A 16325-nucleotide genomic window follows, 5' to 3' on the forward strand; every position below is an offset into this window, starting at 1 on the left:
CACCCTGTCGACTACTGGAGGAGCCGCCTTCGTTGAGTTTTATTGGGAATGGCTTGAAGATGTCTTGAAGATGTACTTACCAACACAGGCCTTTATCATGCTGTATACGCATCTTTGTTTAGTTATGATCGCCATCCTTCCGTCATTCGTGCATTCTTTGAGCATTGGTGTTCAGCGACCAACACGCTTCACACGGCTCGAGGGGAGATGTCGATTTCACTTAGGGATCTCCACAAGCTAGGGATTTCACTTAGTTATGATCGCCATCCTTCCGTCATTCAGTGCTTGTTCCTAGTGTGGAGGAGTTTTCTTGTCGCAACAGTCGAGGATTGCCTGCGAGCTGCCGCTATTTGTTCTGGGCGTACCATAAGCTTTTCCAAGAGGCCCCCGGTAAGTCAGGCGTGAAGATTTCTTCGTGGATCCGGTTTTGGTATTGGGATGCCGTGAAGTACAAGAGGCCTTCGAAAAAAAAATGGTCGTAACAAAATAACCAGGCCTAAGGGAGATTCTGATCTGTCAGGCATCATTGGTCTAGCTAGGCGCCGTACCCCTAACGAGTTAAGGACATTTGAGGATCTCGGCATGGCGTTAGAGCACTTGGAAGAATCTTACTTAGCTGCATTCTTAGCTTGTTGGCTTTGTAAGTTTGTCTTCCCTAAAGACGATGTCAACTTGATTCGTCCTGGAGTCTTCAAAGTTGCTAGCAAGATGGCTGCAGGCGAATCTTTTAGCCTTGCTATACCGGTCTTAGCCAATATTTACGACGGCTTAAGAGTTGTTTCGGACTTGGCAAGCACTGAAGATCGTGATGGGGTACTTCCTTACCATTATGTGTACGGTTGGTTGGGTGAGTACTTTGGTACTCATTTTTCTTCGTCAACTTTAGACAAGTCTGGGCCTTCCGTAGTCAAGCTGGGACCTTTGATGACGAAGTATTCTGGCGTGTTTTCTGCGAAGCGTCTCGACGATCAGCAAACGCAAACATTATTTAGAAGTTGTGAAGGATTAAAGATGGATCGCCTGGTGAGGTTTGGCACGGTGCGGCGAGACATCATAGATGATTCGCATATCCACTTTTCAGACTTGTCTTACCTTATAAGTCTCCGCTCAGGGTATGTTTCTTTGCGGCAAGAAGACCGATGTATTGTTCAGCCGTACAGTCCTCACCGCTTTAGTAGGCAATTTGGTTTTGTCCAAAATGTGCCAGGCACGTTGAGGGAGAAAGCTCGATCAGAATCCTTGCAAGCCATGTATATGCATTGGGAGTCATGTACCCATGAATGTACAAATGCTTCTATCACCCTGCCGACCAAGGACGAATTCAAGAGTAATCTAGTAACCCGTGTTTACGTACGTTGGTGGTCAAAGGTATATTATGAGAATTTAGGGACGGCAAGTGGTACCAATTCTTCCCATTTGATTGTGCGAGTGTCACTCCTTTGCGAGATAGACCTATAGCTTTAGCTCCTCAACGCCCATGCTTGTTTCCTCGACATTCGGATGCTTCTGAAGAGGCAGGAGATGAAGGTGACTCGCACGAATATTGATAGGGGCATATTTATGCGCCTTAGTTAGCTAGTTCTTATGCATCTTTGTTATGTTTTCTTCGTTAAAGTAATCTTTTAAGCTACTTTCTTGTGTTTTCAGGTTTAGCGGACGTATTACATGAAATGATGCAATTTGGAGCTTTTGGAGCAAAAAGTGAGCTTGAATTGAAAAGGACATGCTTGGAACGCAAGGTTGGGATGGAATTGAAGAGTTGATGATTTGAGGTTTCCTACTTGAAGTAGGAAAGCTAAGCCTAAAAGTTTCCATTTTGGGTCGATCTTTCCTAAATCGGAATTGGCAACCAAAGTTTCTAAAAGTTGGAAGTTTCTATTCTTGGAGGTTTCCATTTTCGAGAGTTTCTATTCTTGGCGTTGGGCTTTTAGATGACCTAAACCCAAATTTCCTTGTGGACCTTCAACCCATGCCGAACCCTAGGGCCTAATCATCTAAAATCTGCCATGTTAAACCCTAGTCCATTTCTCCTAAACCCAAGCCGCACCTAACCCTAGCCCATTGTTAAAAATCTGATTTCATTAGGGTTTCTAAGTGCCTATATATACCACCCTTACACCCTAGCCGCATACATCTTCCCCTCTCCACAAAATCAGAAAATCATCTCTCCTTCTCCCCACCTTTTGCCGCAGCCACCATCACCCAAAATCCATCCATTCCAGCCGCCACTCATCCATTCCAGCAACCTACCCCACTTTGCCGCACCACCATACACCTCCCTTACCCTTTTCCGAACCACCATATCATCCCAAATCCATCCCTAAACCGAAATCACATCCAAACAGCCCCTAAACCCTCACTGCCGCAGCAAGGAGAAGAAGAAAGAGGAGCTTTCTGTGCAGATTTCAAAGTGGACTTCTTTGGCATTTTAGGTGTAATCTTTCTTATGTCTTCGATGTTTCAATGCAATAAACTTTGTGTTGTGAGTATGAGGAACTAAACCCCCTTAGTTGGGGGGTGATTCGAAACCATGTACATGCTTGCAATTTGATTCGATTACATTCAGTTGTTATTTCATGAGTTATGGATTCAATTCGTTCATCTATTTGATTGATAACTTATTTGTGTATGTTGATTGAGAGTGCACGCTTAGTTTTCATGCATGAATATGATGCTAGATTATGAGGGAGTTTCACCTAATAGTTACAATCTTATAATCACAAGTAGTGAAGATCGCTTGAAAACGATCGCGTTGAATGAATTCTTAGCATAAGTTTCATGCAATTCATAGTAACAAATGCTTCGTCAATGCTTATGTTTTTCATAGAACGTAATGATTCTTGCTTGTATCTCTATTATGCAATTCATGTAGGGAACTTGTAGGGAATGTTTTGGGTTGTCGTATGCAATCATCCAACTTAATAACTTGTGGAAAAACTGAGGGTTAATTAGTGCAATTCACGGTTAATCTGGGGCGTTGAGTATTTATAATTTATTGGAAGAACAACTGAAAATCGTTTTGTTTGCAAGTGTGACATGTGTGGAGAAGAACCTCCTAACTAGCCTTTTATCCATCTATTTCACCAAAATCGTTTTTACAATCTGTTTAGTTTCAAGTTTCTGTTTTGTGTTAAATTTTCGTCCAAAACAAATCTCCCTTTAATTTGAAGTCTTAGATTAGTTAGAAAGTGTTTTGATTTGTGTTTCTAAGTATTTTGATTCAAGTTTTCATCAAATTTCGTCCAAATTAGTGTAGGTGCTCAAAACTGCCCAGAAAGTGGTTTTTAGGCAGTTTTGAGCCTTCTAGTTGCTGTTTTGAGTTTTAGGTTTGTTTAAGTGTTTTAACCTTTACTTTTGCATTCTTTGAGTCTAGTTTAGTGTTTTAAACTTTGTTTTTGAGTTTTTAAGTCAGTTTCCAAGTGTTTAGCAATCCCTCCTAATCCCCGGTTTAGAACGATCCCTACTTACATCTTTGCTACAATTTGACAAAAAGAGGGTTTAATTTGTGTGCTTATATATTTCGCATCAAATTTTTGGCGCCGTTGCCGGGGATTAGCAATTTTGCTAATCCCTTGGATTGTTTTTGTTTTTTTTATTAAACTTTGTTTCTGACTTTGTTTAAGTTTCTGACCTAATTTTGTTTCTTGTTTCTTAGGTACTAATGTATGACTAGAAGCTCTCAACCGATTCGTGCAAACATCTTGGATTTTGACGACGATTTTGAGAGGAAGTTAAGAAGAGCTAGAAACCAGCAAGAACACCATCCACCCAATTCCGAATCTGACCTTGAAGAAAACGTCCAAGAAGAGGAGGAAGAAGCCACGGCAGGGATATTTGAAGAAGTCCAAGGCATGGCCATGGACAATCGTACACTCAAGGAGCTTTCCGCCTCGGGTTTGGATAATGCCGCACCCTTGTGCATTCAATACCCCATGGCTGCCCAAGGTAAGACGGATGAGTTTGAATTAAAGTCAAGTTTGCTTCATCATATTCCTAAATACCATGGCTTGTCCATGGAAGATCCTAACAAACATTTGAAAGAATTTGAAGTAGTTTGCTCTAGTATGACTCCCGTCAATGTTGACGGAAATATCTTGAAGATGAAGGCTTTTCCATTCTCTTTGATGGATAAAGCCAAGGATTGGTTATATGAGTTAGCTCCCGGAACTGTCACATCGTGGGAAAGTATGAAGAGAGCGTTCTTGGAGAAGTTCTTTCCAACTTCTCGCATCATCCTCCTCCGCAAAAAGATAAGCAGAATTCAGCAAGAAGAAGGTGAGTCTTTTCCTACATATTATGAACGATTTAAATCACTTGTTGCTTCTTGTCCACAGCATCAGATGAAGGAGGAGTTACTGTTGCAATACTTCTACGAGGGTCTCCTACCTCTAGAACGTCAAATGCTTGATGCTTCGGCGGGGGGAGCATTGGTGGACAAGACACCCATGGCTGCCAAGGTCTTGATTGCTAATAGAGCGTTGAACGCTCAACAGTACGAGGGTGTAGGCCAAAGAGGACCCTCACGGCACCAAGTACATGAGGTAAGTGCGACTTCCGATCTTCATTCACAATTGGCTAATCTTACTTCTATTGTTTCACAGATGGCCGAGGGAATGAAGATGCAAGGACCTGTGGTATGTGGCGTATGTTCTATCCAAGGACATGTCTCCGAAAAATGTCCTCAACTCATCGAGAATGGCGGATGGGAGAGTGCGAATGCCATTGGGTTTCAAAGCCAAAATCAGTCAAGACATGATCCATACTCCAACACGTATAATCCGGGGTGGCGAGACCACCCAAATTTCAAGTGGAGGGATCCCCAACAACCTCAAAACCAAGGAGGCTTTAGGCAACAACCCCCGGGGTTCTTTCCCAAAACCTACGGCCCACCACAAAATCAAGCCCAATCCGGCCCAAGTGCCTCAGGTACGTCTCTTGACAATGATGCACTTCTTAAGATACTAACTAAGTTGTCTAATGGGCAGGAAGACCAAGATAGAGCTATGCAAAACCAAGACAAAAGGGTGGATCAACTTGAGAAACAAATTGGGCAGATTGCCGAGTTTGTAGATAAGTTTCGAGATCCCGGACAACTCCCTAGTTCCACCATTCCAAATCCGAAGGGAGGTTTCGAAAGCGCAAATGCAATCATGCTAAGGAGTGGAAAAGAGATTGGGGCAGGTTCTACTCCATCACAAACAGGTCCCCAAAGTGATGTAAATGTGCAAATTGAAGAGGAGGAATCAAGCATGCCCACGGCAAGGGAGGTTCCATCTTTGCCGCAAGCTTCTAATGTCCCCAATCTGTCCAAATCAGCCAATAAAGGTAAGAATGTGTCAAATTCGGTTCCTACTAATGTTTTTCCTTTGAATGTCCCCTTTCCTAGCAGATTTTTGAAAGATTTATTTTGAAAAACATGTTCATTTGAGCAACATCATATAGCATGCAATTAACAATTAAAGGCGGAATCATGCTTGCATGCACTCAAAAACAAAACATTACCATGAAATTCAAAGCCTAGTAGATTGGTGAACCAATAAATAACTCAAAACAAAGTGAGTTGAAATTATTACCTTTGTAGATTCCTCTTTGCATAAGCAAAGGCTAATCACCCAAAGAGATAGGGCCTTCATTCCTTGCTTCTTAGATCCATGGATTTGGATGGAAAAATAGGTTTCTCCAAGTTCCCAAAATAGGGAACCTCTAAGTCTCTTCACCAAGGTTTGATTGTAGAAGAAATGAGTGACCTTGGAGTAGTAGGATTGCTAGATGTACCCTCCAAGGTGTTGGCCTCTTTAGAGAGAAAATGGAGAGACAATTCTCACCAATTTTCCCCCAAAATAAACCCTTAATCACTTAATGAATATTTAGTTATAAAGTCATTTATATAGTCACTTCTTTAAGTGACCTAAATAACCAAAACCCTAATTCATCACACTATGGCTTGCCATTTAGGGGATTTTGGGCTTTTGGGCTTTAATGAATCTTCATTCATTAAATTGTCATACAACTTAAGTTAATGGGCTTGACCTTCGAAGCCCATTGGGCCTTAAGGTCCAAAACTATCCCGAAGTCTTTAACGAACTTATTCGTTTGATTAATTAACATATTAATTAATCCTTGCCATAAATAAATGATTAAACCATTTAATCATTCTTACTCATTTCCGTTTAATCTTCAATCTCCACCTTTTATGGTGTGCGATCCATTAGGTTCCTTTTAGCGAGGTAGTGGGCGATTAAAACCATTTTACATCGATTGTGAATTGAAACTATTTTCAATTCTCCCTTTAGTGATTACACACGTTTAGGGCTTCCACAAACCATGAGTGACACCTAGCAGCATATCATGGTTACCCAAGCTAATCAGAAGAGGATAGAGAACCTATTCAGTTTGGGATTACAAATGCAATACGGTCCTTCTCTAATCTAATACTCTTGACCACATTGTTTGGTATGATAGTTTATTTATTCATGTCTACTATCCAATGTGATTCGTGTGCTTATATGATTTCCTTGAATGTGATTTGGAACGCATTCCCTAATCTCATTCATACTCTGGCCAGAGATTCCAAATCATATCATAGAGTATTCTCCCTCAACTGTTTGAAGGTTAGAGATCCCTTGTTGCGCATTCACTTGTCTCCATAGCTAAGTGGCTTAACCCCAACGATGCCGTGGACACCCCGAGGGGGTGACTTTGACATAATCAAAGATCAAGGACTTAACCACAAGACAACTGTGATGCCTCAGGTCAAAGGACTACTTTGCATTATCCCAACCATGAGTTCTCATGTGACATGGAATATAAGAACTCTTCGTTGATCACGTTCAGTGAACTCATTCTCTATTGAGCACCTACGTACTTGTCTTGATGTCACACACACCAATGACTCGAGACTAATCACTCTCCCTGAGAGAAGACATAGTACGTACTGATCTTAACGGACTGTCAACGCCCAATTGACAATCCTATGATCAGGAACGTTTAGGATGTGTCTACGAAAGAATGGTCTCATGAATCTAACTTCATTAGATTACATTCTCCCAATCACATATTCCTTGGACTTTATCGTTTAAGCATATAACATTTATATGAGACGGCTCAAACAATAATGTATGCCCTTTATATGTAAAACTAGATTAGTTTAACATGTGAAATGTCCGTAAAGTATCATCACATGATTGGCTTTAGGGCACATTTCCAACAATTTTTGCAATCAAAGAACGAAGAGGAGGAAAAAGATGTTCTAGAGACATTTAGAAAGGTGCATGTCAACATTCCCCTCCTTGATGCCATAAAGCAAATCCCGAAGTATGCCAAGTTCTTGAAGAAGCTTTATACAACGAGGAAGCGGATTCGGGAGAAGGAGGTGGTACATGTAAGCGAGAATGTCTCTGCAATGTTGCAAAGGAAGCTACCACCTAAATGTAAAGATCCAGGTAGTTTCACAATCCCTTGTGTAATTGGTAATACAAGATTTGAACATGCTATGCTAGATCTAGGTGCATCAATTAATGTCATGCCATATTCTGTTTATGCATCTATGAATCTAGGAAAACTTAAAAATGATGGCGTTATAATTCAATTAGCCGATCGATCTAATGCATATCCCAAGGGAGTGTTAGAAGATGTTTTGGTGCAGGTAGACCATTTGATTTTTCCTGCAGATTTCTATGTGCTTGATATGGAGGACTCAACCCACTATCCACCATCACCACTCTTGCTTGGACGACCATTCATGAAAACGGCTCAAACCAAGATTGATGTGGCCAAGGGAGCCATAACTATGGCCTTTGGTGGTGATATGATTAACTTTAAGATTCCTGAATCAATTGAGAATACTAATGATGTTCGTTCTTGTTGTGCCATTAATGTAATTGAAAATATAGGGCAGGAATGTTCAACACTAGTCAAGAAAAATGCACCTCGAACTACCATCGAGGAGGGAATTGGAGTGAGCAACAAAGAATGCACGGCCTCAACCTTGAAATCACCAAATTTGGCCGAGTGCAACCTTTGTGCATCTGTCCATTGTACTCCCACTCCTATGCCGCACCTAGGTAAGCCACCTGATCCAATTTCAATTCCCATTTCAACTAATCGGTTGTTACCTTGTATGGTGCAGGTACCTAATCAAAGTCAATATGGTGGGAGAGTTCGTGTTAATTTAGAGAAGCACAACACGACACTACGAAAGGATCATTATCCCATTCCATTCAAGGACCCAATGCATGAAGTGGTTCGAAGGACAAGGTGTAGAGGAAACACCCCTCCATGCCGTGGGGTTCAATAACCTTCAAATGAGCATTGTCCGGCTGCAAGACGTTAAAGAAAGCGCTACTTGGGAGGCAACCCATGCAATTCAACAAAGGAAGACCAAGGAATTACTCCAATTCCAGATTTGCGTTCCTAAACTCTTCCCTTTGTTATTTATTTCGAATCTGCCTATTTAGTTGTTTTAGTTGCTGTTTGTGTGTTTCTTTTTGTTTAGTGTGATTTTATGCTTGAAACATTGAGGACAATGTTTGATTTAAGTGTGGGGGGGTAACTAAGTGTTTTAGATGCAAATTCGTGGGATTTTATCACCCTAAACTTGAAGACTTGTTCCTTGCTGTTTTTAAGTGTTTTTGAGCAGTTTTGATGTGTTTTAGTGTGTTTTGAAGTAAAAATCCGAAAATTACATAAAAATTTGAAAAATTTGTTTTAAAAACCCAAAAAGAGTTGTTTTTGTGTGTTTGTTTGTGTCTTAGGGTACCTTCCAACACAATGATGAGGATTCGGTTTGTAATTACATGGCTGTTAAAGAGAGTGATTAACATGGATGAAAGTTTGATTTACTCTTTGTTATGCTTAGTTGTGGTTATAACTTATGAATTCACATGCAATCATAAAAGAAAAAATCAGTTTTTGTAACATGCTTGAAGGAAGGAACTCAAACTAATGCTACAACCTTGTGAGACTTGAGCCTAAACGTTTATGTGGAGAGTTAAAATCTGTGCATTCTTTGTTTTCTAAGTCGTTGCATGATCTCATTATTCCTTGCTTGGTTGCTACTTAGATGGCGTTTCATCATTTAGTTCCAAATGCTAGAACTCATGCCCATTTCATTCAAAGCATGTTATTGATTTGCATAACACATATTCAAGATGAAGTTGTGTAGTGACCACCACCTTAGCCAAAAAGCCGTGTGCCCTATGTCATTGTGATTTGTAGGTTTTAACCCCATTGAGCCTTGTTAGCCTTCGTTATTTGTTAACCCATGTTTTCCTCACCTAGCCTAGTTTAGGACCATCCAAACCCTTGTTCTTAAAGCATAGTAAAGCATGGTTCAAATTGAATTCCTTTTGATTTATGTTGGCAGAAAACTAGTGTGGGGGAAGTATTTCTTTTGTGATTTTGTGTGCCATAGGCACGTGTGGAAAGAAAAGGAAAAAAAAAAGAAAAGAAAAAAATTCGTGGAAAAAGAAAAAATGAAGAAAAAAATATGAAAAGTGTGAAAAAGAGTTGAAAAGTTGAGAAAAAGAGTTCCAAAGTATTGTTTGTTGAAGTAAGGGTCCAAAACAATGAATTCGGCCCTAAGGAGTTGTTTAAATCTTTCCCTTTTGTTTTAAAGTTAATTTCTGCACTCTAAGTGAATTCTAAGTCTCAACTTCATTGCTTTGCTTACTATTGCTTGAAGAACATTTGTTTTCCTTATCCTTTCCTTGTTAACCAACACCCCAAGCCCCATTACAACCCTTAACTTCTATCTTGAGTGTTATGTGTTTCAATTTGTGGAGTTTGAATTTGGTATGAGCATATGGTGTCACTGGTTCTCGCATCTAAGTAGTAGCATTCCATTCATGAGATCATATCTAAACATGCTTCTTAACTCTAGAAATTGCGTTCTTTGTGATACATATATGTGAGCATTCGTTTTCATTTCTACATCAATCTTCTCACATATGACTAGTGTAGGGTGTGGAGTTAGAAAATCTGAGTGAAAATAGAGTGTATATCTTGTAAGGAATTGAGGGAATTCTCTAAGGCATGTTACTACATTCAAAGCATTGTTTTGATTGATTACTTGTGAATTAGTAAGTGGTGGCTTTAATTAAGTATGTGCTTGTGTAAAGATGACTCAAATCTGTGGGGATAACAATCTTTAACATGTCATGTGCATTGGAAATCCCTGAGGCAAACGTTGGAAGGTTTAGGTTTTGTTTTGGTTAGTTGGTTTCGTTCTGTTTCCTTTCTTTTGTTTGTTTTGCTCGAGGACTAGCAAAAGCTAAGTGTGGGGGAATTTGATAGGGGCATATTTATGCGCCTTAGTTAGCTAGTTCTTATGCATCTTTGTTATGTTTTCTTCGTTAAAGTAGTCTTTTAAGCTACTTTCTTGTGTTTTCAGGTTTAGCGGACGTATTACATGAAATGATGCAATTTGGAGCTTTTGGAGCAAAAAGTGAGCTTGAATTGAAAAGGACATGCTTGGAACGCAAGGTTGGGATGGAATTGAAGAGTTGATGATTTGAGGTTTCCTACTTGAAGTAGGAAAGCTAAGCCTAAAAGTTTCCATTTTGGGTCGATCTTTCCTAAATCGGAATTGGCAACCAAAGTTTCTAAAAGTTGGAAGTTTCTATTCTTGGAGGTTTCCATTTTCGAGAGTTTCTATTCTTGGCGTTGGGCTTTTAGATGACCTAAACCCAAATTTCCTTGTGGACCTTCAACCCATGCCGAACCCTAGGGCCTAATCATCTAAAATCTGCCATGTTAAACCCTAGTCCATTTCTCCTAAACCCAAGCCGCACCTAACCCTAGCCCATTGTTAAAAATCTGATTTCATTAGGGTTTCTAAGTGCCTATATATACCACCCTTACACCCTAGCCGCATACATCTTCCCCTCTCCACAAAATCAGAAAATCATCTCTCCTTCTCCCCACCTTTTGCCGCAGCCACCATCACCCAAAATCCATCCATTCCAGCCGCCACTCATCCATTCCAGCAACCTACCCCACTTTGCCGCACCACCATACACCTCCCTTACCCTTTTCCGAACCACCATATCATCCCAAATCCATCCCTAAACCGAAATCACATCCAAACAGCCCCTAAACCCTCACTGCCGCAGCAAGGAGAAGAAGAAAGAGGAGCTTTCTGTGCAGATTTCAAAGTGGACTTCTTTGGCATTTTAGGTGTAATCTTTCTTATGTCTTCGATGTTTCAATGCAATAAACTTTGTGTTGTGAGTATGAGGAACTAAACCCCCTTAGTTGGGGGGTGATTCGAAACCATGTACATGCTTGCAATTTGATTCGATTACATTCAGTTGTTATTTCATGAGTTATGGATTCAATTCGTTCATCTATTTGATTGATAACTTATTTGTGTATGTTGATTGAGAGTGCACGCTTAGTTTTCATGCATGAATATGATGCTAGATTATGAGGGAGTTTCACCTAATAGTTACAATCTTATAATCACAAGTAGTGAAGATCGCTTGAAAACGATCGCGTTGAATGAATTCTTAGCATAAGTTTCATGCAATTCATAGTAACAAATGCTTCGTCAATGCTTATGTTTTTCATAGAACGTAATGATTCTTGCTTGTATCTCTATTATGCAATTCATGTAGGGAACTTGTAGGGAATGTTTTGGGTTGTCGTATGCAATCATCCAACTTAATAACTTGTGGAAAAACTGAGGGTTAATTAGTGCAATTCACGGTTAATCTGGGGCGTTGAGTATTTATAATTTATTGGAAGAACAACTGAAAATCGTTTTGTTTGCAAGTGTGACATGTGTGGAGAAGAACCTCCTAACTAGCCTTTTATCCATCTATTTCACCAAAATCGTTTTTACAATCTGTTTAGTTTCAAGTTTCTGTTTTGTGTTAAATTTTCGTCCAAAGCAAATCTCCCTTTAATTTGAAGTCTTAGATTAGTTAGAAAGTGTTTTGATTTGTGTTTCTAAGTATTTTGATTCAAGTTTTCATCAAATTTCGTCCAAATTAGTGTAGGTGCTCAAAACTGCCCAGAAAGTGGTTTTTAGGCAGTTTTGAGCCTTCTAGTTGCTGTTTTGAGTTTTAGGTTTGTTTAAGTGTTTTAACCTTTACTTTTGCATTCTTTGAGTCTAGTTTAGTGTTTTAAACTTTGTTTTTGAGTTTTTAAGTCAGTTTCCAAGTGTTTAGCAATCCCTCCTAATCCCCGGTTTAGAACGATCCCTACTTACATCTTTGCTACAATTTGACAAAAAGAGGGTTTAATTTGTGTGCTTATATATTTTGCATCAAAGATGGATTTATTTTGCAGCAGCGTCAACAAGTTTCAAACAAGCGACCACTTGAAGATGCTCAGGCTGACAGTGATGTCAATTTTCGTCATAAGAAGAAAGAAGTGTTTAGACCTCCTCAATTCGATGACCGTGCGCCATTTGAGAGAGATGTATGTACTTTATTTTCTCTCATGATTTCTTCTGCTTTTATGATTTTGGCTTTTGTTTCGAACATCTTTCTTTGTTGTCTTTAGGTTGGGCCTTCCCGTCATTTTGATTTGGCAACTGCAGATGTTTATTCCTATACGGAGATGCTATTTGTAGGCGGCCTACCTACAGACAGGGAGATCGGGGATCCACCTGGTGCAGAGCTTGTTCCAAATCCGCCGAACTTCCCGAGTTTGCCATGTGTAGGTGGAGGTATGCAAGAACCTGTCATGCGTCCAACACCTTTGCCAGCTAGCTCTGAGATCTCTTTGAGAGGGCCGAACCTTAGCGGTACTGAGCGACTCATCCATTGCATCAGTCTTGGTGCGGCAATGGAGATCAAGGCCCATATTGAAGTGAGGATTTCTAAGTGTCCACTGGAAAACCTTACGTTGCTCAATAAGGATTTGTTGAAGTTTGTTTCTGTGATTGACAACCTTAACGTTGATTCCTCATCCTTGAAGATCAAGATTGCCGAACTTGTGGCTGCCTCGACTGAGTATTCTTTCTTGCGTGCTATTTCCTTGGAGAAGTTGAGTCCAGATGTTAGAGCTCATCAGCTAGCAACGATAAACTCATCACTGGTTCAAGTCTGGTCTTTTCAGTAAGCTGTTTCAGGAAATTATCAAGTCACGGAGGCTTCTTTAACTTCTGTCCAGGGGCGTCTAGATGCATTGGTGCGAGCGGGAGCAGTTGGTAATCGAAGCATCGTAACTTGAAAGTGTTCTTGCGGAGCAGAGAACTGCACTTTCTCAGTACCAAGAGGAGATTTCGCGCCTAGAACGAGAGAAAGGCATGGCTATGGGGTTGCCCATCTTGTCTCCCACCGAGGTAGAGACTTTGAAGACTTTGGAAGGCTCGCTTAAAGAGCGCCTTTGTAGTTTTAAGGACATAGTTTTCAAGTAGTACCTTATGTTTTTTTTTTTTTTTTTTTTTTTAATAAGGCTTTGGAGCCGACTCCTTCTTCTAAAGAAATAAAGCACTTATGTTCTTGAATTTGCTCTTCAATCTTCAAAGTGTTATATATATATATATATATATATATTTTTTAGATGGTGTGACTGTATTTGAAGTTTTGATGCTTCAAGTTGCCTACGTACCCTCTGTTGAGAAGGGATCAAGTCATAACGTAGTTTAAATGAGTGATGAATTTAACAGTGATTTTGCTGATGATTTTACCGTACACAGTTTATGCTCTTGCGGGCCAGGAGCTTTGGTTCATGCAGTTTAGGCTCGTGCGAACAAAGAGCATGAGTTGTCGCCTTTCAGGGGTAGTAGCGCTTCAAGAATCTGCCATTGATAGGGCCGATCTTCAAGCCGCCTTCCGCCATGATTAAGTAGGCGCCATAGGTGTGGACTTCTTGTATTACGTATGGTCCATCCCATTTTGACGTGAACTTGCTCTTTGTCTTGTGAGTTGTGATGATAGGCCTACACAATGAAATGACGAGATCTCCCATTTGAAAATAACGAGGGAAAACTTTCTTGTTGAAGGCCTTGGAGAGTCGTGCTTGATAACACTCCAAGTGTTGCTGGGCTTCGAGTCTTTTCTCATCCAGCGCTTCCAGCTTTTGAAGGCGCAACTTTGCATTCTCTTCGTCAGTCAAGCCTTCTTGTATAGCCATCCTTAACGAGGGGATTTGACTTTCGAGCCGTAGAACAGCTTCCACGCCATATACGAGAGAATAAGGTGTAGCTTGGGTAGGTGTTCTATATGTCGTCCTGTATGCCCAAAGTGCTTCGCTTATTCTTTCATGCCAGTCTTTCTTTGTTCTACCGATTACCTTCGTTAGGAGGTTGCACAATGTCTTGTTAAATGCTTCTGTAAGACCGTTGGCCGGATCATGATACATGGAGGATTTGTGCTGCTTGAACTTGTATTTCTCGCAGAGCTCGTCCACGAGTCGGTTGGAGAACTGTTTTCCGTTGTCAGTGACAATGTAGCGAGGCACACCATATCGGTGGATGATATGTTCCTTGATGAAACGGACGACAGTTTCCTTCTTGACTTCCTTCAGGGGTATGGCTTCAGCCCACTTGGAGAAGTAATCTGTTGCAGCCAGGATGTAAGCTTCTCCTGCAGATGACTTTGGCGCAATTGATCCTACTACGTCTAATCCCTATGCATCGAATGGCCATGAAGTAGCTGTAGGGTGTAATGGTTCAGGCGGTTGATGTATGAAGTTGGCGTGAAATTGGCAGGCTTGGCACCTTTTGGCGTGTTCTAAGTAGTCCTTTACCATGCTTGGCCAGTAGTAACCCATTCTTTTGAGCTGGAAATGAAGCTTCGGTCCGGACTGATGCGCTCCACATATTCCTGAGTGTGCTTCTTCCATGGCTTGATTGGCTTCTTCCTCGCCTAAGCATCTCAGAAGTACCTCTTCAAAAGATCGCCGGTAGAGTGTCCCTTTGTAATAGAGGAAGCGATGCGCTCGTCGACGTACTTCAGAGTGGTGTTTTGGATCATCTGGGAGTATTCCATGCTCTAAGTAGTTGATCAACGGCTGTCTCCATTCTTCAACGTTGACCGGAAGTATGGAAATAACGTTTGTATCACTTAGTACCATTTCAGTGACAGGCGGGATTACCCATCTTTGGCAGACTGGCACGTTTGTGGCGTCGTCTTCTCCTAACGTTATGCTCGAGGCTAGGTTGGCGAGAGCGTCTGCCATTTGATTCTCTTTTCTTGGCACGTGTTCTAGTGTTACGGCCTCAAATCTTTGTAGCAATTGCGTTGCCAGTCGGAAGTATGGGACGAGATGATCTTTCCTAACCTCATATTCAGTCAATAGTTGATTGATTATGAGCTTGGAGTCGCCATATATCTCAAGGGCTATGATTTCCATGTTGATTGCCATTTGGAGCCCGATGATCAGTGCTTGGTACTCAGCGATGTTATTGGAACATAATTCGCTTAGTTGGAATGAATAAGGTAGTATTTACCTTTGTGGCGACATGAATACTACTCCTGCCCCCGCTCTGTCTGCACGTGCAGATCCGTCGAAGAACATCGTCCATGTCGGGAATATGTCGATGTAGAACACCTCTTCGTCAGGCAAGTCATCTGAGATTTTCCAATCGGCTGAGATTGGATGGTCGGCAAGGAAGTCTGCTAGCGCTTGTCCCTTGACGGCTTTAGCTGGGACGTAGATGATCTCGTATTGATTGAGAAGCAATGTCCATTTAGCTAGTCGTCCTGTCAAAATTGGCTTGGACATGACATATTTGACCGAGTCAGCTTTAGCAACCAAGTGGATGATGTAAGCATGCATGTAATGTCTGAGCTTCTGGATGGCAAACATCAAGGCAAGGCACATTTTTTCTATTGGGGAGTAGTTCAACTCAATGCCGGTGAGCGTTCAACTGAGGTAGTAGAGCGCTCATTCTTTCTGGGATTCGTTTTCCTGTGCCAAGAGTGCTCAAACTGAACTTTCCTGAGCAGCGATGTACAATATGAGCGGTTTCCCTGGTACAGGTGCCCCCAGGACAGGTGGACTTGATAAATACTTCTTTATGCTTTCAAAAGCATTGTTGCATGCTTTGTCCCATATGAATGGAACATCTTTCTTCATGAGTCGACTGAACGATTGACAACGCCCTGCAAGGTTGGAGATGAAGCATCTGATGAAGGCTAGCCGTCCTTGTAGACTTTTCAACTCGTGCAGGTTTCTTGGCTCGGGCATGCTTTGAATGGCCTTGATTTTTTATTGGTCCACTTCAATGCCACGATGCTTGACAATGAAGCCGAGGAACTTTCCAAATGTGACGCCAAATGCACATTTTAACGGGTTCATCTTGAGGTTGTATTTTCGCAACCTTTCGAACACTACTCGCAAATCCTTCAAGTGATCTGGTCCTTTCTTTG

At 41.1% G+C, this 16325-nt stretch overlaps 1 protein-coding gene across 1 annotated transcript; it reads left to right on the forward strand.

The window, feature by feature from the left end:
* The first annotated feature begins 582 nt into the window (after positions 1–582).
* On the forward strand, positions 583–1458 carry LOC126595419 (uncharacterized). The gene has a single exon (XM_050261723.1). It carries the CDS (start codon positions 583–585, stop codon positions 1456–1458), a length of 876 nt encoding a protein of 291 aa, XP_050117680.1.
* The last annotated feature ends 14867 nt before the right edge of the window (positions 1459–16325 follow it).

The sequence above is a fragment of the Malus sylvestris genome, chromosome 13 (genome assembly GCF_916048215.2).
Source record: "Malus sylvestris chromosome 13, drMalSylv7.2, whole genome shotgun sequence".
Classification (NCBI taxonomy): Eukaryota; Viridiplantae; Streptophyta; class Magnoliopsida; order Rosales; family Rosaceae; genus Malus; species Malus sylvestris.

Bases quoted from the DNA above. Each gene is read 5' to 3' on its own strand.
- LOC126595419 (XM_050261723.1), top strand. From the start codon at position 583: ATGGCGTTAGAGCACTTGGAAGAATCTTACTTAGCTGCATTCTTAGCT.